The 23,894-nt window shown below is 45.1% G+C and overlaps 1 protein-coding gene across 1 annotated transcript in view; it reads left to right on the top strand.

The window, feature by feature from the left end:
• TTC6 (tetratricopeptide repeat domain 6) overlaps positions 1–23,894 on the top strand; it is a 660,756-nt gene that overhangs the window by 615,202 nt on the left and 21,660 nt on the right. Inside the window, exons 29-30 of the mRNA XM_063947843.1 lie at positions 14,082–14,234; positions 23,056–23,226. Coding sequence (XP_063803913.1) covers positions 14,082–14,234; positions 23,056–23,226 — 324 coding nt within the window. The remainder of the gene's footprint in view (positions 1–14,081; positions 14,235–23,055; positions 23,227–23,894) is intronic.

The following is a 23,894-nucleotide window of genomic DNA, read 5'->3' as shown; positions in this document are numbered from 1 at the left end:
CCTACAGATACAGAACTTATACGCCACATAGCCGGTAGCGGAAAATATTTCCGATATAGGTATACCCTAGGAAGTAGGACCATGAGAGTTGGAGAGGTATCACCAGGATACTGTGCACATATCGTACAAACTGATACGTGTACTAAACAGATGGGAGAATTAGGGTTAGGAGATTTCATATGGAAAGTGTGTAATATGGTAATGTCCTACTCCGTCCCATATGTTCTCCCCGATGATACATATTTCATATGCGGGAGGAAGGCGTATAAGTGGCTTGCCCCAAACTCAGAAGGGTTATGTTATATTGGAAAAGTACTGCCTGAAGTAATGACCGTATCCCACACAAAAATGAAGGATATTCACTGCAGTGCCCAAGCTCCTTATACTCACACTCATTACGAGCACATCGTTAAACGGCACCTGATAGAAAGAACAGAGCATCCGGCCTCTGACCTGATCCATGAATCCACCGGGATTCAATTCCTAATCGCGTTAGATATCACTCGTACCGCCAGAGGAGTGATAAATTATAAATATATATCTGCGCTTGCAAATTTATTAGACAATATCACTGAAATGTATGATGACACATTCAGGTATACCGGAAGGGAGCTCCAAGCTTATAAAACAGAACTGGTTCAGCATAGGATGATTCTCAATTATCTCACAGCTGTGACAGGCGGGTATTGTGTTACCCTAGCGACTCAGTATGGAATAAAGTGCTGCACATATATTACAAACAGCACCGAGGACCCGACCGAGGTCATAGACAAAAAGATGGATGACATTTTGCAACTAAAATGGGAGTTCCGAAGGAAACACAATCTCACCCTTGCCGCTGTGGGTAATGAGCTGACCAGTTGGGTGTCATGGTTGAACCCACGAAATTGGTTCTCTGGTTTAGGAGAATGGACTCAAGGAATTATCATGGATGTAGGGAAATTTCTTTTGTGTATTCTGGGTATCATCATATTGGTCGGTCTGATATTTAGATGCGTTCGGGTTTTAACAAAGTGTAAACGTAGCGCCCGAGTGATGAGTTTAAGAAGTGAAGATACTGTAATAACAACGACTGATTTGGTTTATGACCCAACGATAGAGACAATGTTGTGATGAAAATGTGATTCCACGGTCCGTTTCTTTCACCCGTTTCTCCTTTGTTTTCCTCCAAGGTACAAAGACATCCGCTTGGAAAAAGAATTTGACAACCTTTTACACAGACAACTGATGGACTATGCCATAGACCCCCATATCCCTAGTACCTTTAATTTTACGCTAGCCCAACATTTTTTGTAAGTCTATGGACATTGAGAAAGCTTTTGCTTGCATTGTTGGCAAAAGCCTAAGGAGACTACAGTCAACATGTACATCGAGACAAGACAAGACAAGACACAAGACAAGACCTCAATCGGCAAATGTATATTAAACTCACATAGTTTATCACTGCATTTACCATAATTGCTTCTTATCTTCATCTCTACAACCTTCAGGTAATGACACACATAGTCGATAGGGAATATAGGCACAGATATCAGCACTCACATATCCCCCTATTCATGTATCATCAACTAAAATGTGCTCCCCCATTTTGTCGCAACCAAAAGCCGAAAAGAGCTCGGTAAAGTTTGACAGCCCATCCACAGACCCTTAATACGGGATAAGAAGGAATTCAAATGTATACTTCGCAATACCTCGAAGCTGATAGCGTATCATTACGTTAGTCGGCAGCCTATAGCGTGCTTGCCTTTACGCTCTAAGCCGTGAGTGAACGTGCCGCTCGTGCGTCTCGTCCACGGCTAAGCGTTCGTTACGCTACGTGCGTACTCTTACGGTATTCCATACGCCAATTGCGTACTGTGTTCTTTAACCTTTTAGAGTGTTTTATACAAGGTATAGAATAGGCATTGTCAGCCCCTATCTGGTTTTCCATATGGATAGGGCAGAATTGCGGACTCGTCCGCAGTTTCTGCCAAAGGTGGTGTCATCTTTTCATTTGAACCAACCCATTGTGGTGCCTGCGGCTACTCGTGACTTGGAGGATTCCAAGTTGCATGATGTAGTCAGGGCTTTGAAGATCTATGTTGCCAGGACGGCTGGAGTCAGGAAAACTGACTCGCTGTTTATCCTGTATGCATCCAACAAGCTGGGTGCTCCTGCTTCAAAGCAAACCATTGCTCGCTGGATCTGTAACACGATTCAGCAGGCTCATTCTGCGGCTGGATTGCCGCATCCAAAATCAGTGAAAGCCCATTCCACAAGGAAGGTGGGCTCTTCTTGGGCGGCTGCCCGAGGGGTCTCGGCATTACAGCTTTGCCGAGCTGCTACTTGGTCGGGTTCAAACACATTTGCAAAATTCTACAAGTTTGATACCCTGGCTGAGGAGACCCTGGTGTTTGCCCATTCGGTGCTGCAGAGTCATCCGCACTCTCCCGCCCGTTTGGGAGATTTGGTATAATCCCCATGGTCCTTACGGAGTCCCCAGCATCCACTAGGACGTTAGAGAAAATAAGAATTTACTCACCGGTAATTCTATTTCTCGTAGTCCGTAGTGGATGCTGGGCGCCCGTCCCAAGTGTGGACTTTCTGCAATACGTGTATATAGTTATTGCTTAACAAAGGGTTATGGTTATGTAGCATCGGTTGAGTGATGCTCAGTTGTTGTTCATACTGTTAACTGGGTAAGTTTATCACAAGTTGTACAGTGTGATTGGTGTGGCTGGTATGAGTCTTACCCTGGATTCCAAAATCCTTTCCTTGTAATGTCAGCTCTTCCGGGCACAGTTTCCTTAACTGAGGTCTGGAGGAGGGGCATAGAGGGAGGAGCCAGTGCACACCAGATAGTACTGAATCTTTCTTTAGAGTGCCTAGTCTCCTGCGGAGCCCGTCTATTCCCCATGGTCCTTACGGAGTCCCCAGCATCCACTACGGACTACGAGAAATAGAATTACCGGTGAGTAAATTCTTATTTTTTTATAAACCTGATTATTAATTATTCACTTTCATTTTCCCATAAAAATAAAGTTCTGTCAAATCTCTGTTCTTACATACCAAGACATATATATATTAATCATCAACCCATCTAGTTCTAACATTTTATCAATCTGATCTCATGTAGCTTATAGCACACAACCTATTTTGATGATGAAGATGTGTGAAAAAGTAAGTGCAACTTTAGATCTTTCATATCATTAAATGGTTATGACACAGAATGTGACATAATTTGTACTTTTTTTTTAAGGCCATAGATTGGCACAGTAGTATAAATCAGTGTATCAGCATGTCACTTTGAAACTCAACAACTAGCACATTACCATGCAGACCTTTTCATTATGTAATTTTAATAGCTCCAGGGTATTTTTTCCCTCAACAGCTTTATTTTTCCACATCATTTAAACTACCTTTTGCTTGAGAGATTTCAGAACATTAACCAGTACTTGTTGACAAGTACTTCATAGTCTCAGCGAGTGACATCAGATAAGCATTATTGTATGCCCTCATAGTCAACCATTCTTTTTTTTAAATATAACATAAATAGACTATAATTGTCTTTAAAAACCATGCACTATCCAGTTTCATCTATTTTCCTAAACTATAGCATAAATTAGAGTCATTCGAATTTATAGAACCTGATCATCCAAATTAAATATCTGCATCAGGGGCGTAGCCAGAACTTTTTGGGCCCCATAGCAGCATTTTCAAGGGGCCCCTGTCCCAGTGTTGATTGATGAATCCTGTTCTATGTCACATTGTAGGAATGCCAGTACATATTATGCAACACAGTATCCCCAATTTCTGTAACGTCCTAGTGGATGCTGGGGACTCCGTAAGGACCATGGGGATAGACGGGCTCCGCAGGAGACATGGGCACTTTAAGAAAGAATTTAGGTTCTGGTGTGCACTGGCTCCTCCCTCTATGCCCCTCCTCCAGACCTCAGTTTGAAACTGTGCCCAGACGAGCTGGGTGCTTTTCAGTGAGCTCTCCTGAGTTCGCTGAGAGAAAGTATTTTGTTAGGTTTTTTATTTTCAGGGAGCTCTGCTGGCAACAGACTCCCTACATCGTGGGACAGAGGGGAGAGAAGCAGCCCTACTCTCTGAAGCTAGGTCCTGCTTCTTAGGCTACTGGACACCATTAGCTCCAGAGGGATCGTACGCAGGATCTCACCCTCGCTGTCCGATCCCAGAGCCGCGCCGCCGTCCCCCTCGCAGAGCCGGAAGACAGAAGCCGGGTGAGTATGAGAAGCAAGAAGACTTCAAATCGGCGGCAGAAGACTCCGTTCTTCACTGACGTAACGCACAGCACTGCAGCTTGTGGCCATTGCTCCCACACACCTCACATAATCCGGTCACTGTAAGGGCGCAGGGGGGGGGCGCCCTGGGCAGCATTTGGAACCTCTTTTTGGCAAAAGTAAACATATATACAGTTGGGCACTGTATATATGTATGAGCCCCCGCCAAGAAAATGCATATTTAAGCGGGACAGAAGCCCGCCGTCGAGGGGGCGGGGCTTCTTCCTCAGCACTCACCAGTGCCATTTTTTCTCCACAGCTCCGCTGAGAGGAAGCTCCCCAGGCTCTCCCCTGCAGATTCACGGTAGAAGAGGGTAAAAAGAGAGGGGGGGGGGGGGGGCACATAAATTAGGCGCAAAAACACAATATAAACAGCAGCTACTGGGTTAACGTTAAGTTACTGTGTTATTCCTGGGTTATAGCGCTGGGGTGTGTGCTGGCATACTCTCTCTCTGTCTCTCCAAAGGGCCTTGTGGGGGAACTGTCTTCAAAAAGGGCATTCCCTGTGTGTGTGGTGTGTCGGTACGCTTGTGTCGACATGTCTGATGAGGAAGGCTATGTGGAAGCAGAGCGGGAGCAAATGAATGTGGTGTCTCCGCCGACGGCGCGGACACCTGATTGGATGGATATGTGGAAGGTTTTAAATGATAATGTTAATTCCTTACATAAAAGGTTAGAAAAAGCTGAAGCCTCAGGACAGTCAGGGTCCCAACCCATGCCTGATCCTATGTCGCAGAGGCCGACAGGGTCTCAGAAGCGCCCACTATCCCATATTCTTGACACGGATACTGACATGGATTCTGACTCCAGTGTCGATTACGATGATGCAAAATTACAGCCAAAATTGGCTAAATCCATCCGTTATATGATTATAGCAATTAAGGATGTGTTGCACATCACAGAGGAAACCCCAGTCCCTGACAGGAGAGTACATATGTATGGCGAAAAGAAGCCACAGGTAACCTTTCCCCCCTCACACGAGCTAAATGAGTTATGTGAAAAGGCTTGGGAATCTCCAGATAAAAAACTGCAGATTTCCAAAAGGATTCTTATGGTGTATCCTTTCCCGCCAACGGACAGGTTACGCTGGGAATCCTCCCCTAGGGTGGACAAAGCTTTAACACGCTTATCTAAGAAGGTAGCCCTGCCGTCACAGGATACGGCTACCCTCAAAGATGCTGCGGATAGAAAACAGGAGGGTACCCTGAAGTCCATTTATACACATTCAGGTACCTTACTGAGGCCGGCGATCGCGTCGGCCTGGGTGTGTAGTGCTGTAGCAGCGTGGACGGACGCCCTGTCTGAGGAACTTGATACCTTAGACAAGGATACTATATTATTGACCTGGGGCATATTAAAGACGCTGTCCTATATATGAGAGATGCTCAAAGAGACATTAGTCTACTGGGTTCTAGAATAAATCCTATGTCGATTTCTGCCAGAAGGGTCCTGTGGACTCGGCAATGGACAGGTGATGCCGACTCAAAAAGGCATATGGAGGTTTTACCTTACAAAGGTGAGGAATTGTTTGGGGAGGGTCTCTCGGACCTGGTCTCCACAGATACTGCTGGAAAGTCAACTTTTTTGCCATATGTTTCCTCACAGCCTAAGAGAGCACCGTATTATCAAATGCAGTCCTTTCGATCACAGAAAAACAAGAAAGTCCGAGGTGCGTCCTTTCTTGCCAGAGGCAGGGGCAGAGGAAAGAAGCTGCACAACACAGCTAGTTCCCAGGAACAGAAGTCCTCCCCGGCCTCTACAAAATCCACCGCATGATGCTGGGGCTCCACAAGCGGAGCTAGGCCCGGTGGGGGCACATCTTCGAAATTTCAGCCACAAGTGGGTTCACTCCCAGTTGGATCCCTGGGCAATAGATATTGGCCAGTATTTACTAAAAATCCGAGTTTGGCCGATTTGTGGGTTTTTTTTCTAAGTCCCAATCCGGGAATTCACTAAGCACCAATCTCGGCAGTGTCTGGTCTATTCGTAATGGTTTGAATGACAACCTTCCGAAATACGAATGAATAGACCATCGGTCAAACGCGGCTGTTATTTCATAGAATACCGGCATTCACTATTCATTCGTATTTGGGTGTTAGTTTCTGAGTGCTCAAGTGCGGGTCTGTTTTTTTTCGATTCGTTAAAAAAAGCAGCAAAAAAATAGACCTGCTCTTTCCAGTCGAGTTTGGATAACCATGCACGGATCAGTGAGATCTGTGCATGGTTATCTATGGGAAAGGGTCTGTTTAGTGTAAAAACAGAAAAAAAAATTGCGTGGGGTCCCCCCTCCTAAGCATAACCAGCCTCGGGCTCTTTGAGCCGGTCCTGGTTGAAAAAGTATTGAGAAAAAAATGACAGAGGTTCCCCCATATTTAATCAATCAGCACCGGGCTCTGCGCCTGGTCCTGGTTCCAAAAATACGGGGGACAAAAAGCGTAGGGGTCCCCCGTATTTTTAAAACCAGCACCGGGCTCCACTAGCCAGGTACATAATGCCACAGCCGGGGGAGACTTTTATACTGGTCCCTGCGGCCCTGGCATTACATACCCAACTAGTCACCTCTGGCCGGGGTACCCTGGAGGAGTGGGGACCCCTTCAATCAAGGGGTCCCCCCCCTACAGCCACCCATGGGCCAGGGGTGAAGCCCGAGGCTGTCCCCCCCCACCCAAGGGCGGCGGATGAGGGGCTGATAGCCTTGTGAAAAATTGTGAATATTGTTTTTAGTAGCAGTACTACAAGTCCCAGCAAGCCTCCCCCGCAAGCTGGTACTTGGAGAACCACAAGTACCAGCATGCGGTGGAAAACCGGGCCCGCTGGTACCTGTAGTATTACTACTAAAAAAATACCCAAAAAAATACCCGGTGAGGTTACTTTCGGTCAACCGCTGACTGCAAAGTTCTTACCATTGGCTACAATGGAGCGCATAGGCGCTACATTGTATCACTGCCGTGTGCTGCCTGACAGACACTACAGGAGCACACAGCCAATCAGGAGGGTGCCACGATGTGGCGCTCCCTGATTGGCTGAAGGGACCCTCTTTGACAGGAGTCAGGGGGGGTGCTGGCAGTCGGGGAAAGGGGTCCCATGTGTAAACATGGGGCCCCTTTCAGTGCGTGGTCGGGTTTACGTTTTATTTTTTTGCCAAGTACGTGGATTATTCAAAGGTTGGATTCTTCACTGGATTATGTGAGTGTAATTTTTTTCACAGGTACCCCAAGGATTCTACATGGAGAAGAGGACCGAGCCTCGTGTGAACATAGGTAAGTATGTGTGTATGTTGGTGTGCATGTATGTAATAAAGTTGTACTGTCACGGTGTGTGTGTCCTGTTTTTATTGGGGTATTTTTTTAGTAGTAGTACTACAGGTACCAGCGGGCCCGGTTTTCCACCGCATGCTGGTACTTGTGGTTCTCCAAGTACCAGCTTGCGGGGGAGGCTTGCTGGGACTTGTTGTACTGCTACTAAAAACAATATTCACAATTTTTCACAAGGCTATCAGCCCCCCATCCGCCGCCCTTGGATGGGGGGGACAGCCTCGGGCTTCACCCCTGGCCCTTGGGTGGCTGGAGGGGGGGACCACTTGAGTGAAGGGGTCCCCACTCCTCCAGGGTACCCCGGCCAGTGGTGACTAGTTGGGTATGTAATGCCAGGGCCGCAGGAACCAGTATAAAAGTCTCCCCCGGCTGTGGCATTATGTACCTGGCTAGTGGAGCCCGGTGCTGGTTTTAAAAATATGGGGGATCCCTACGCTTTTTGTCCCCCGTATTTTTGGAACCAGAACCAGGCGCAGAGCCCGGTGCTGGTTGATTAAATATGGGGGAACCCCTGTCATTTTTTTCTCCATATTTTTTCAACCAGGACCGGCTCAAAGAGCCCGAGGCTGGTTGTGCTTAGGAGGGGGGACCCCACGCAATTTTTTCCAGATTTTTTAAGACTTTAATCAACTTTTTAAGGTACACAATGAAGCCCTGCTCGGATCTCACAGATCCGGCCGGGATTCCTTGTGTTTTTTCAGGCAGAGTTTTACTCATCACTCCCGTAAAACACTGCCTGATATTACGAATCACATCGACATCGGAAAAAACGATTGTGCAAAACTCGGCAGCTTAGTGAATGATCATATCAGGATTCAAAAAGTTGCAGTAAAATGCACCCGATACCATTCGAGTTCAAACACCCTTCAAAACGGCCAAAACACGAATATTAGTAAATAAACCCCATTGTGTCTCAGGGATACAAGCTGGAATTCGAGGAGATGCCCCCGCACCGATACCTCAAATCGGCCCTGCCAGCTTCCCCCCACGAGAGGGAAATAGTGTTAACTGCAATTCACAAATTGTATCTTCAACAGGTGGTGGTCAAGGTTCCCCTTCTTCAACAGGGAAGGGGTTATTATTCGACCATGTTTGTAGTCCTGAAACCGGACGGTTCGGTCAGACCCATATTGAATTTAAAATCCCTGAACGTATACCTGAAAAGGTTCAAGTTCAAGATGGAATCGCTGAGAGCGGTCATCGCAAGCCTGGAAGGGGGGGATTTTATGGTGTCTCTGGACATAAAGGATGCATACCTTCATGTCCCCATTTATCCACCTCATCAGGCGTACCTCAGATTTGTGGTAGAGGATTGTCATTACCAATTTCAGACGTTGCCATTTGGTCTCTCCACGGCACCGAGAAGATTTACCAACGTTATGGCGGAGATGATGGTACTCCTGTGAAAGCAAGGAGTCACAATTATCCCATACTTGGACGATCTCCTCATAAAAGCGAGATCAAGAGAGCAGTTGCTGATCAGCGTAGCACTTTCTCTGGAAGTGTTACGGCAACACGGCTGGATTCTAAATATTCCAAAGTCGCAGTTGGTTCCTACGACTCGTCTGCCTTTCCTGGGCATGATTCTAGACACAGACCAGAAAAGGGTTTATCTCCCGATGGAGAAAGCTCAGGAACTCATGACACTGGTCAGGAACCTATTAAAACCAAAACAGGTGTCAGTGCATCACTGCACTCGTGTCCTGGGAAAGATGGTGGCATCATACAAGGCCATTCCCTTCGGCACGTTCCATGCGAGGACTTTTCAATGGGACTTACTGGACGAGTGGTCCGGATCACATCTTCAGATGCATCAGTTAATCACCCTATCCCCCAGGGCCAGGGTATCACTCCTGTGGTGGCTGCAGAGCGCTCACCTTCTCGAGGGCCGCAGATTCGGCATTCAGGACTGGGTCCTGGTGACCACGGATGCAAGCCTCCGAGGTTGGGGTGCAGTCACACAGGGAAGAAATTTCCAAGGTCTGTGGTCAAGTCAAGAGACTTGCCTTCACATCAACATCCTGGAACTAAGGGCCATATACAACGCCCTACGTTAAGCGGAGACCCTGCTTCGCGACCAACCGGTTCTGATTCAGTCAGACAACATCACCGCAGTGGCTCATGTAAACCGCCAATGCGGCACAAGGAGCAGAGTGGCGATGGCGGAAGCCACCAGAATTCTTCACTGGCAGAGAATCACGTAAGCGCACTGTCAGCAGTGTTCATCCCGGGAGTGGACAACTGGGAAGCAGACTTCCTCAGCAGACACGACCTCCACCCGGGAGAGTGGGGACTTCATCAGGAAGTCTTCGCACAGATTACAAGTCGGTGGGAACTGCCACAGGTGGACATGATGGCATCCCGCCTCAACAAAAAGCTACAGAGGTATTGCGCCAGGTCAAGAGACCCTCAGGCGATAGCTGTAGATGCCCTGGTGACACCGTGGGTGTTCCAGTCGGTCTATGTATTTCCTCCTCTTCCTCTCATACCCAAGGTGCTGAGGATAATAAGAAAAAGAGGAGTGAGAACAATACTCATTGTTCCAGATTGGCCAAGAAGGACTTGGTATCCAGATCTGCAAGAAATGCTCACAGAGGACCCGTGGCCTCTTCCTCTAAGACAGGACTTGTTGCAACAGGGGCCCTGTCTGTTCCAAGACTTACCGCGGCTGCGTTTGACGGCATGGCGGTTGAACGCCGGATCCTATCAGAGAAAGGCATTCCGGATGAGGTCATTCCTACGCTGATAAAGGCTAGGAAGGACGTGACAGCTCAACATTATCACCGTATATGGCGAAAATATGTTGCTTGGTGTGAGGCCAGGAATGCTCCTACGGAGGAATTCCAGCTGGGCCGTTTCCTTCACTTCCTACAGTCCGTAGTGAATTTGGGCCTAAAATTGGGTTCCATTAAGGTCCAGATTTCGGCCCTATCCATTTTCTTTCAAAAAGAGTTGGCTTCTCTACCTGAAGTTCAGACGTTTGTAAAGGGAGTGCTGCATATTCAGCCCTCTTTTGTGCCTCCAGTGGCACCTTGGGATCTTAACGTGGTGTTGAGTTTCCTGAAATCCCACTGGTTTGAACCACTCAAAACGGTGGAGTTGATATATCTCACGTGGAAGGTGGTCATGCTATTAGCCTTGGCTTCGGCTAGGCGGGTGTCAGAGTTGGCGGCTTTGTCACATAAAAGCCCCTATCTGGTTTTCCATGCGGATAGAGCAGAATTGCGGACCCGTCCACAATTTCTGCCAAAAGTGGTTTCATCCTTTCATATAAACCAACCTATTGTGGTGCCTGTGGCTACTACTGACTTGGAGGATTCCGAGTTACTTGATGTGGTCAGGGCTTTGAAGGTTTATGTAGCCAGAACGGCTAGGGTCAGGAAGACAGAGTCTTTGTTTATCCTGTATGCTTCCAACAAGCTTGGTGCTCCTGCTTCAAAGCAAACTTTTGCTCGCTGGATCTGTAATACGATTCAGCAGGCTCATTCTGCGGCTGGATTGCCGCTGCCAAAATCAGTTAAGGCCCATTCCACTAGGAAGGTGGGCTCTTCTTGGGCGGCTGCCCGAGGGATCTCTGCATTACAGCTTTGCCGAGCGGCTACTTGGTCAGGTTCAAACACTTTTGCAAAGTTCTACAAGTTTGATACCCTCGCTGAGGAGGACCTTGTGTTTGCTCAATCGGTGCTGCAGAGTCATCCGCACTCTCCCGCCCGTTTGGGAGCTTTGGTATGATCCCCATGGTCCTTACGGAGTCCCCAGCATCCACTAGGACATTAGAGAAAATAAGATTTTACTTACCGGTAAATCTATTTCTCGTAGTCCGTAGTGGATGCTGGGTGCCTGTCCCTAGTGCGGAATTCTTCTGCAATACTTGTATATAGTTATTGCTTCAATAAGGGTTATGTTATGGTTGCCTCAGGGTTGACCTGATGCTCTGTTGTTTATCATACTGTTAACTGGTTGTTTTCACTTGTTATACGGTGTGATTGTTGTGGCTGGTATGAATCTTGCCCTGGATTACCAAAATCCTTTCCTTGTACTGTCAGCTCTTCTGGGCACAGTTTCTCTAACTGAGGTCTGGGGGAGGGGCATAGAGGGAGGAGCCAGTGCACACCAGAACCTAAATTCTTTCTTAAAGTGCCCATGTCTCCTGCGGAGCCCGTCTATCCCCATGGTCCTTACGGAGTCCCCAGCATCCACTACGGACTACGAGAAATAGATTTACCGGTAAGTAAAATCTTATTTTACATCATGACAGTGTCCCCAGTACATATTATGTCAAATCACAGTTCATATTATGCCACATTATAGTGCCTCCACTTAATATTGTGTCCCATTACAATGCCCCAGTTCATAGTATGCAACATAATACCCTCTAATTCATTTTTTACCACACTACAATGAGCAGGTCCAGGGGCAATTTGCCACTGGGAGGTACGCTCCTGAGTATAGATATATCATGGAAATGGGTACATTCATTTTATAGAGAGTGACCTATAAGTTCGGCACAATAGGAACCTCTGAAATTATATTAATTCAAGTATATAGCCTGTGATAAAGTAGTTAAAAATAAGAAGTATGGATTTATATCAAATATATATCAATAATGTCAAGGTGATGTTGTCTCACTGGATAAAGCCAAATACAATGATGACTGTAAATATATGTTAATGGCTATTGATATATATGAGAAAAGAGCATGGACTGTCCACTTGACAGCTACAATGGTGAATAATAAAGCTTTTCAATCAATATTTCATCAAGGTCGGATCCCTGAGAAGCTACAAAACTATAATAAATCATTTTAAAACAAGACTTTAAAACCCTAGACAGATTGAGCTGGAATTCATCAAACTCAGAGCGGCCATCCATGGTTGTTCTAGCAACATGAGAAGCTGTTTCTGATGGTCTCTGGCAATTTACATAAGCTGGGTTCATCTCCTTCTGTGGCCTGTGCTACTCAGAAACAGCACAGGTGCCCAGTTTTCTATATTTATTTTATAATGGAAAACCTTATAGATTGCAAGTACAATGAACCTTGGAATGGTAAAATAAGTTATAGGTAAGTAGTCATTTTAGGAATTTGTTCCTTATTACAATGGGCTATCTGTTGGGTAATCATTAATATAAACATGCACTTACTGTATGCCCATGGTCTCAGTGCATGAAGATACTTCTTGTGCCACGCCCACATATCAGTCTACTTTTACTTTGGTTACAAGGTGCTTTTTTTGGGCTCCATCCAAGTCCAATGCTGAACAAACTGGGCTGTTTTGAGCTATAACAAGGAGACACAGGGATTGTTCCCTGTACACGGTGCTTGGTCCAGTGTTTTAGAGCACCAGCTACATAGTGTACAAATGATTATGATTTCTACCAGCAGACCAGCAACTTTTCATAAAAAAGAAAATATGCCAATCCCTACTTAACTATTACCCCAATTTTATTTTATAAATCAATGAAACATGCCTGGCACAGTGCTCAGAAATTGCTTTAGCCAAAAAGAGAGTTGATTAGAGAAACATGATGAAGTGAAGAAGCAAACACTGAAACACTTTCTTCACACAATGCATTGTAAAACGAATTCATCACATCAGTTTCATTGATAAATTTACTATGCCCAGTTTAAATTTAAATCCCCCCCCCCCCTATATCTAGTAAACAGTACTTGCAATAGTACGTGAAAACTATATAACTTTACGGTTTCTCTGATTACCGGCAGTCCCTGCACTACATGATAACCTTGCCCACGCAGGGCCATGTAATTGTAAGGCCTCATGATGAAGGCGCAAACAGTTATACACCCAAATTGAAGGCTAGCTTTCCTAGGAGTCACCCGTAGGATCTCCAAGTAGCACTACGGGAACCAGCATGCCTTGTTTCAAATGCTGATCCCATACAATGCCTCTCATAACTGCAAACACAGTGAAAGCTGCTCAGTCAGTCTGGCAGCACTTGTCAGGTGCATAAAAGGGAGGGGTCACAGCAAACAGAAAACAAAAGGGGGGGCTTTTTCCCCAGGTATCCCCCTGCACACTAAATAGTACTTCCAACAGTACTTGAAAACTATAGTAATAGAAGTTCAGAGATATTTGTTGCATACATTTGTAAATACATGGTAAGCTGATAGGCCCCTTTACAGCTTCTCTGATTACCGGCTGTCCCTTGGGGCCATGTAACTGTCTATTGTAAGGCCTCATGATAAAGGCACATAAAGAAAAACACCCAATTTAAGGGCTAGCTTACCTAGGAGCCACCCCTGGGATCTCCAAGTAGCACTTTGAAATATCTTGGAAAGAATGTGACTGTCCTCTAGCTATCTAGTATAACATAGTTCAATATTAAGTTATTTGCAAAAATGTGAGAAGTTTTGATCCATAAAAGAATTTTAAAAAAATAAAATTATAATTGTTAGCATTGTGACTAGGGCTATCACACAGTGGTCATCATGTATAACACCAGCTCTTTCTATTCTTTTCAGGCCCAGGGATTCTTTCAGCGCGCTTGGAACCAGTTTACTGTAGTCTTGGACATCAACGCACAAAGTGTATTGGGGTTTGAGGGACGTGCTATTGTGAACTTGCAGATGAGAGACACATTTGCGGCTCTCCAGGACATGAATGCTGCATTAAAGGTGACTCAGATTTGTATTTCATATCTACTCTTATTAGACCGATATTTCTTTGTACAATACCATTATGATCTCATTATTAGTAAATTATAAATGTGTGTTCTTGTATCCAGTTACTACGATACAGTGATATATGGGTGAAGGGTGTTCAGTGCACACAGAATCATGTTTCCAGCAGAGCACCCTGCCACACAGCCTGCACCCAGGACTGATCTCTGTGACTGTCCATGCACTTCTCTCCCACCACTCTATACTTGGTTGGCACCGCCAATTTTTTCCAGTATTAAAATCATAAGGCACGGACGTTTAACAAAGGAGGCAGCACGCGTGCAGTCTCTGTGCACTCCCCGCCACCCCAATGGCATGTTGCAGGTGATTTCTGTGAACTAACACCAGAGCAGTAAGTACGGTGGCACCAACATCAGAAAGTGCAGGGTGTGTGGTGTGGGACTGCCTGGTCCCAGGCACCCTGCACTCATTATAGAAACACCTATGCTGTAAAGTTGGCTCCACAAAGAAGCTTGCAAAGACTGTGGCACTGTGCCTGAGACTCTGCTCTGTTTTGCACACGCATCATCAATCACCAGAAAGATGGTGCCACCAGGACAAAGTATGTGGGCAGCACATCCAACACATAATGCAAATTCAAAGAGTATAGTAGTCTGTAATCTCAAATGCAAGTTTTGTAATAAATGATACTGTAGATCTATTAGTTCTTGTATATTACTTTATAAAGGTCACCTTTACCAGAAATGTCTTCCAAGATAGGATGAAAACAAGGGAGTGTAGCCAAATAATAATGAATGCCATAAAGGTACAATGACAAGTTCTATTTCCAGTAGTCAAATTTCCCTGCTAAGCTTTTATACTAAATGCCAAGATATACTAAATGCCAAGATACTGATTGATTTTTGACTCTTATACTGTAGCTGTGGCATATTATTGTACAGTTGTATAGTCCCAACTGTTGTGGCAGAATAATTTCTTCACCTCTTGGCAACGTTTGTGAAGAGCTAAGCCAGTGGTTCCCAAACATGGTCCTCAAGGCACCCCAACAGTCAGAGCCGGCCCTAACCAATATGATGCCCCAGGCAAGATTTTGGCTGGTACCCCTAGCATAGGCGCTAGTTCAGCCTCTGACCCTGTACCCCTTTCCCAGCACCATCACCCCTCACCCATAGCAGTCCTAATTTTGGTGCTCCTACCCCCTTTATTTTAAATAGGAACAGTATGCACATTCGGTACACAGCCCAAAACGGGGGGTGTCTTTTTGCTGGGAAGGGGCATGGCCACACAATAATACCCCCAGTTGAAATTCCGCCCACATAGTACTGCAACTTTATTCACACTATATCATATCTATAGTGTCTCTGATTCACGTTCAAAAAGTAGTACCACGTTACTCCTCACAGTAGTGCCCCTTATTCACATTACACCACACCATATTGCTCTTTATTCATATTAGACAACACAGTAGTGCCCTTTCTATGTGTTACGCCACAAAGTACTGTAGTACACCTTATAAACATAATGCCGCACATTAGTAAGGCATTTCGTATGCAGATAGAGCCGCAGTCACACACAGAATATAGGCATGCTGCTTATCATTGTAATCAGCAGAAGCTGCTTGTGCCCCTAGGCATTACAAATGCCCTAGACATCTACCTAGTTTGCCTATGCCTAGGGCCGACTCTGCCAACAGTCCAGGTTTTAGGTTTAGCCCTGCTTGCCAAAGGTAAAATCCCAATATGCTATGTTTTTTTATAGTCTTTGAGACCTGTGTATTATAAACATTACTAACCTATAATACTAATACATTTTTGCAGTGCATAAATATCATACGAGCGACAGAACTTGCAAATACTGCTTCATAGTCTCAGGAAGAATGAATTTGGTACAGAAACATTGCATTTCACCTTTTCAGCCTATTTTAAACAAAGCTGGGAATTCATGCTGCCTGACCATTTTTACAGCTTAGTCAAGATAAAAAATAATAATTTCCAAGTCACCTGTGTCTAAGCATGGATATCCTTAAGACCTGGATTGTTGGGGTGCCTTGAGGACCGTGTTTGGGAACCACGTAGCTAAGTATTAAACACACATGCATTGTAGACTTACCCTTAGACAGAGTCGGCCCTAACCAATATGATGCCCTAGGCAAGATTTTGGCTGGTGCCCCCTAGCACCTCCGCTGGTTCCGCCTCTTACCCTGCACCCCTTTCCCAGCACCATCACCCCTTACCCATAGCAGTCCTCATTTTGGTGATCCTACCCATTATATTTTAAATAGGAACACTGTGCACATTCTGCGCACAGCCCAAAAAAGAGTGTATTCTTGCTGCGAAGGCGCCTCACAATAGTACCCCCAATTCAAATTACGCCACACAGTAGTGCAACTTTATTCACATTTTATCATGCGATAGTGTCGCTAATTCATGTTACTTTACACAGTAGTACCACTTTACCTTATATACATTACTCCTCACAGTAGTGCCCCTTATTCATATTACATAACACTGTATTCACATTACACCACACCATATTGCTCTCTATTCACATTAGACCACACAGTAGTGCCATTTTACTTTATATACGTTACTCCTTACAGTAGTGCCCCTTATTCACATTACACCCCACTGAATTGCTCCTCATTCACATTACACCATACCATATTGCTCTTTATTCACATTAGACCACACAGTAGTGCCCTTTCTATATGTTATGCTACACAATAGAGCACCTTATACACATAATGCCACACATTAGTAATGCCTTTATACACATAATACCACACAGTAATGCCCCTTACACATATGACATACATTATTAATGTCCTTATAAACATAATGCGTCTAACAAATTATGCCAACCTTTTTTAATGCCCTTTTACATATAATGTCCCTTACACATTTGCCGCACATTATTAATGCCCTTGTACACATAAGTATACACATAATGTCCCTTACACATATGCCGCACATTATTAGTGCCCTTATACACATAATGACACACATAATGTCCCTTACACATATGCCGCACATTATTAATGCCTTTTTTCACATATAATTACACACATATCTTCCCTTACACATATGCCGCACTACTGAACACTACTGCACAACTGACCCACCCGCACACAGCACTCACATGGTCACTAACACTTTGACCTCTGCCTCTGCTTGGATACAGGTGTCTCCTCATATATCTTGCCTCAATACGCCATGCAGAAGGAGATGCCTGGCGTGAGTCAGCTGGCAACTCAAGGCCAGCTCTGCTAACGTCGGGCACCTTGTTTTGAAGAAAATGCAGCTTATTTGCATTACTATGCGGCTTGGATGCACAAGCAGCTTCTGCTGATTAAAATTATATGCGGCAGGCCTATATTCTGTGTGCGACCTCGGCTGTATCTGCATGTAAATGCTACTTTACGCTGATTTCCAGGAATACACTGCAATGTAGCATTTCGTATGCAGATACATCCGCAGTCACACACAGAATATAGGCATGCCACATATCATTTTAATCAGCAGAAGCTGCTTGTGCCCCATGGCATACCAAATGCCCTAGGCATTTGCCTAGTTTGCCTATACCCATGGCCGGCTCTGCCCTAACAAACATAGCACATTTTTGACATCTAGAAAATCTTCTTAATGACAACCTGGTTTTATTATTTTGCTTTCATCTATATTCTGTTATATTTTTTAGTACTCTTTCCAAATTAGCATTGCTCAAAGAGTGTTTACCTTTAAATGTGATTGTCCTTGCAGAGCAGTATGTGACAAATGTGTTATCAGGGTGAATTAATGTAACCTCTTGGTAATGTAATTTGTTAGAGAAAATGTTTTTGTTCAAGGTGAATTGCTTGGGGTAGAGCCAAAGGCACACGGCTAAGATAATAATCCTTTAAACTAACTTTAAAATTTATGCGGAAAATGTATGACTTTTTTTCTTGACTAAGCTGTAAAAATGGTCAGGCTGCATGAATTTGTAGCTTTGCTTAAAATAAACCGAAAAGGTGAAATGCAATGTTTTATACCAAATTCATTCATTCTTAGACTACGAAGCAGCATTTGTAAGTTTTGTCACTCGCAGTGGCGCCGAGAGAGGGGGGGAGAAGGTACAAATTACCTGGGCCAAGGTCTGATGGAGGGGCCCTAGTCCCCCTTCTACTTATTTTTAAGCAGCAGCTGCAGCTTTTCTTCTCAGCCAGCACACGCTGCAGTGTGGCCAGGGAAGTGCTTAAAATATATATTTTTTTGTACTGTTTTCCAAGGGTTCATGGCCACGCGTCCTGTGATTGGGCCATGCCCCCTGAAAAATACCTGGGCCCAGCCATGCTCTCTACTGCCCTGGCTGGGAGGCATGCCATTCTCCTGTTGAGTGGGTGCTTCTCATCTGCCAGACATGCCCCCAAAGAGGTGTGGCCATGCCCCCAGCATGCTGTAGTCACAGCCCCTCCAGTGGGGGCAGGAAGGAGGGGGGTCAGGAAGTTGTTGTACCAGGGCCCAGGATTTCTCTTGGCAGTCCTGGTTGCTCATATATTTATGCACGACAAAAATGTATTAGTATTATAGGTTAGTAATGTGTATAATGCACAGGTCTCAAAGACTATAAAAAAATATAGGTAATTGAGATTTTACCTTCGGCACAAAAACTGCACTGATAAATCGTGAGTGTGGGGAGACTGGTTAGCATAAATTATGAAAAAAAAGTATAAAGTTCATAAAAAATAAACAGTAACACACCCACACAAACACATATATATGCGCATATATACAATAATGGAACTTTATAGATTAGTATATAAATAATAAATAAATACATATATTTTTAGTGTGCACACCTACATATATAGATAACAATATAAAGTAACGTAAACAATATTTCAGTTGTTTCTCAATCTGGTGACGTTCCCCAAGGATATGAGACCCCCTACCAGGGGCGTTGGGAGGGTGGTTCCAGTGGAGCGCATGCTCCAGGCGCCGGAAACTTCAGAGGGCGTCTAGCAGCATGAAGCCTCCTCTCCCCCTCCCCTGTCACAGTGCGCCGCGGACCTAAGAGGGGGAGAAGCTACATGGGAAAGTGGGCGGAGCTACACGGGACCAGACTGCAGCCTGCAACAAAGGAGGATGACAGCTTTCCTGCCAGATTTCCTTAGTTAAGTGGATGGAGATTGATTGAGTGAGTGAAACTGTGTGTGTGTATACAGTATCTGTGTACTGTATATGTATGTGTGACTGTGTATGTGTGTAATGTACTGCATGTACAGTATGTATGTGGTGTGTGTATGTATGACTGCGGCATAATGTGTGTAAAGGTGGGTACACACTGGCCGATATATCGGCTGTTCTATAGAACGGCCGATATATCGCGGGTCTGTCGGCCAGTGTGTACGGCCGATATGTCTGTGAACTCCGTCGTTCACAGACATATGGCGTCGGCCCGCAGCACAGCCGACGGGCAATATATCTACCGATATATTGACGTGTCGCTGTGTGTGTACGGGTGACCAGCTGGCCGCCCGTACACATGCTGAGGCAGCCGGCAGGTACTGACAGTTGAACCGGGCGGGCGTGTGTACACGCCTGCCCAGTTCGTGACGTAAGTCCCCGACGGATCGGGCAGTGTGTATGCTCAACACACTGCCCGATCCGTCCATAGATATATCTGCCGATTAATTGATCGACAGATATATCTATCAGTGTGTACCCACCTTAAGTGTCACTGATACAGAGGACGTTACGTGTGTAAGCGTCTCTGGTACAGGGGGCGTTACTTGTAAGTGTCACTGGTACAGGGGTCGTTACGTGTAAGCATCACTGCTACAGGGGGCGTTACGTGTAAGCATCACTGGTACAGGGGGCGTTACGTGTAAGCGTCACTGGTACAGGGAGCGTTACGTGTGTAAGCGTCACTGGTACAGGGGGCATTATGCGTGTAAGCGTCACTGCTACAGGGGGCATTATGTGTAAGCGTCACTGCTACAGGGGGCGTTACGTATATGTAAGCGTCACTGCTACAGGGGGCAATATGCGTGTAAGCGTCACTTCTACAGGGAGCGTTACGCATGTAAGCGTCACTGCTACAGGGGGCATTATGCATGTAAGCATCACTGCTACAGGGGGCATTATGTATGTGAGCATCACTGTTACAGGGGGCGTTACGTGTGTAAGCGTAACTGGTACAGGGGGCGTTACGTGTAAGCATCACTGCTAGCTACAGAGGGTGTTGTGTGTAAGCATCACTGGTACAGGGGGCGTTATGTGTGTAAGCATCACTGCTACAGGGGGCGTTATGTGTGTAAGCATCACTGCTACAGGGGGCGTTACGTATGTAAGCGTCACTGCTACAGGGGGCATTATGCGTGTAAGCGTCACTGCTACAGGGGGCATTACGCATGTAAGCATCACTGCTACAGGGGGCATTACGCATGTAAGCGTAACTGGTATAGGGGGGGGGCGTTACGTGTAGGCGTCACTGCTACAGAGGGCGTTATGTGTGTAAGCGTCACTGCTACAGGCAGGGCTGCCATCAGAACTTGTGGGGCCCGGGACTGACAAAGTAGACAGGGCCCCTCCCCATCCAAAAAAAGATTCTGCCACACCACTCCTCACCTCTGTGATGTCATAGATTGTGACGTTACATAGAGGTGGAGTGCTGCTGACCTACAGGAACGGTTCACAGAGAGCTGATGCGCAGATAAGGCTTGTTTCTTAGAGTTTCCCTCTCTCTAAGGGCCCAGGACACCAGTCCCCACAGACCCCTCCTGATGGCTGCCCTGGCTACAGGGGGCATTAGGGGACATTGTGTGAGTGCTTTTCTTTTCCCCCTTGTGGAGGATAATGTGTTTTTTTCCCTGTTGGGTTCAATGCTTCTTACCCTGTAGGGAACTATGTGTTTGTGTGTATATAGGGGGAAGATTGGGAGGGGCGCCGTGACGTGAGCTTGCTCCGGGAGCCATGGCTCCACGCTACACCTCTGCCCCCTACTACTCAGACATAGCCGAGGGGGAGCAGAGTTGATACAGTCAGGAATCCGCTATCACCATTAAGCAATGAAGCATGCAGCAAGTGTACATTATTACCATACCACGCATTATTGACTTTTGAAACACATTAGTACCAGCAGTTTTATAGCAGCAGCACTTTGGAACTTTGAACCCTTATTTATTCAATTCACATATCCACTTTATAATCTTGTAGGATACTATCCTACTATAAAGTGAAAACTAAGGAGTACTCATATATCATTGGTATCATTGGGGAACATTGCCGAATGTAGAAACATCTCAGAGGCCACTTATATATTACGTTATACTGTTATCTATATGTGTGCACACTGAAGATTTATTTAATTATATACCTATCTATATGGTACCATTAATGTACATGTGCATATATATGAGTTTATATTTTCCATGCATTTTATGTATTTTTGGGTACAATAAATGTACATTATTTTATAATTTATGCCATTCATTTGATCTTATTTTCCTCCACACACATATTTTATCAGTAAAAACTTTTGGTTACCAGAGGTCCAATACCAATAGACTTAAATTTACAAGGATGTGGAAATCCTAGAAAATTACATGTAAGGCTGCAAAATATATTTATATACTTATACATTTTTTTTTCAATATCACTCCTTTACTATGTATAATGATGAGAGCCAACACTCATTTATTTAATGAAAGTCTTACCCAACGCCGATAATTTGATAGCTACACGTTCTGTGATATAATGGCGATATTCCCATCTATACAGATTAATGTGGAGACAATCAGGAAAAATAAACCACCTCCACCAGCACATCACTAAAACACATTGCAGGGCTTAAATTCACAGTACAAATAGCTTTCTGCATCAACAGAAGTTGTAATAATGTCTAATACAGCAAAAATCTATAAAAACATATTGCTACTAATTTATCATGTCTATAACATTTTTTGCTTCTCTACCGAATTACTAAAGACTAAAGAGTCACGTAGCAATTCATTTGGAACTGCTTCATTTAGAGAATATTGATATTCAAAGAATGTATTTTTCTTTTCTTTTTCTAATGGAGATAATGATCTAGTCTATTGATTGTCTTACATCTTAATGGGAAGTATTGAGCCTGGAATATGTTTTATCAAGGAAATTATAAACAATACCTAGATATTTGCAATCAGTAAACTGTACTAAAACTATGGCACTGTTCTGTGTATGTTGGGTGAGAGAAAATAGGTTTCAGATGTGTCCTATTTTACTCTAGTTTCAGTCGTGCCCAATATCCGCTTGCGGCGCGCCATGTTCCGAGCAACTTGACTATGCCGTGCATCTCTGTCTCTCAAAATATGCCTCTTATTCCTATAAATAAATAACTGGAAGCAACAAAATCACTTTTTTAGATTACATCTGTGCGTGAATAAGTCTGAATCTGCCATGATGCAGCAGCTGTGGGTTTCCTCACGTCATGTTCCGTTGTGTTACATCTGCGACTTATTACATGGGTCAGGCTCTGAGCAGCTTTTTGTTGCATCAGATAGGTGCCTCAGGTGCAAAATCAAACTAAAAAAACAGTACGCTACTCCTCTCAGAGCGTGACAATGGGGGCTGTAAAGACGCCCAGTGTATCAGGACACATCGGTATAGTTCTGGCAGTGTATGGTATGTTTTTTCCATTTTCAAGAACATAAAGTGACATCCTATAGTGGCTAACTATACAGTATATGTTTACATTGCAAGCTTTGAGACAACTTACTAGGTCTAATCATCAATAGTGAAATGGCATGTGTTGCTCCAGTATTACACATGCTATTATCTTGTACTTGTTCTCACAGCTTGGTGTGACGGCACAACTGCTAACAAACCGTGGGGTAATCCACCAGTTCATGGGGAAGTTGCCTAATGCAATGAGAGATTATCAGTCCGCAATTGCAGCCAACCCCAAGTATTCCCTGGCTTACTTCAATGCAGCAAATCTGTATCTCCATAACCGGCAGTTCTCACAGGTAATCCCACAATGTAATGTTTCTAAATGTGTGTATATAAACAGAATCTGCTGTCTCCTATTAAACATCATTTCTTTTCTGCACCGCAATACTAGTTCTGGACTTTAAAAATGAAAGAAAAGAAGGTAATACTGTATATGACCCCCCCCCCCCCCCGTGCAGCTGCCTGTGCCCCCTATATAGCTGTCAGTAGGAGGGGATGTTAGGGTGGGGGGAGTATGCACCCAAGAGGAAGTCTCCCCCTATAGGTGCTGGCTGGCGGGCGAGCCGTGCAACCGTGGGGGGACCCGCCGCGACACCTGCTGGCTGCATTAGCTGCTCCCCCTCATCCCGCCCATAGTACTCCGCTTGAGGGTAGGTGTTTCTCGAAATGACGCGGTTCCATTGGGACGTCATGACACAGTCACATCATTCTGCAAAACTCCGCCGCCCGAGCAGAGTACTATGGGCAGGAGGAGGGGGAGCAGTTAATAGCAGTGCTGCAATGAGTATGACACCCAGAGCATAAAAACCCCTGACAATGAGCATTATCCACCCCTGGCAACAAGCATGACACCCAGAGCAACGAGCATTACACACCTGGCAACGAGCATGACACCCAGCACATGAAACCCCTGGCAACGAGCATTACATCCCTAACAAGGAGCATGACATCCAGAGCATGAAAC

Source organism: Pseudophryne corroboree, chromosome 12, assembly GCF_028390025.1.
Source record: "Pseudophryne corroboree isolate aPseCor3 chromosome 12, aPseCor3.hap2, whole genome shotgun sequence".
Lineage (NCBI taxonomy): Eukaryota > Metazoa > Chordata > Amphibia > Anura > Myobatrachidae > Pseudophryne > Pseudophryne corroboree.
Note: the sequence above shows the minus strand (reverse complement) of the source record. Positions and strands in the feature narration are given on the sequence as shown.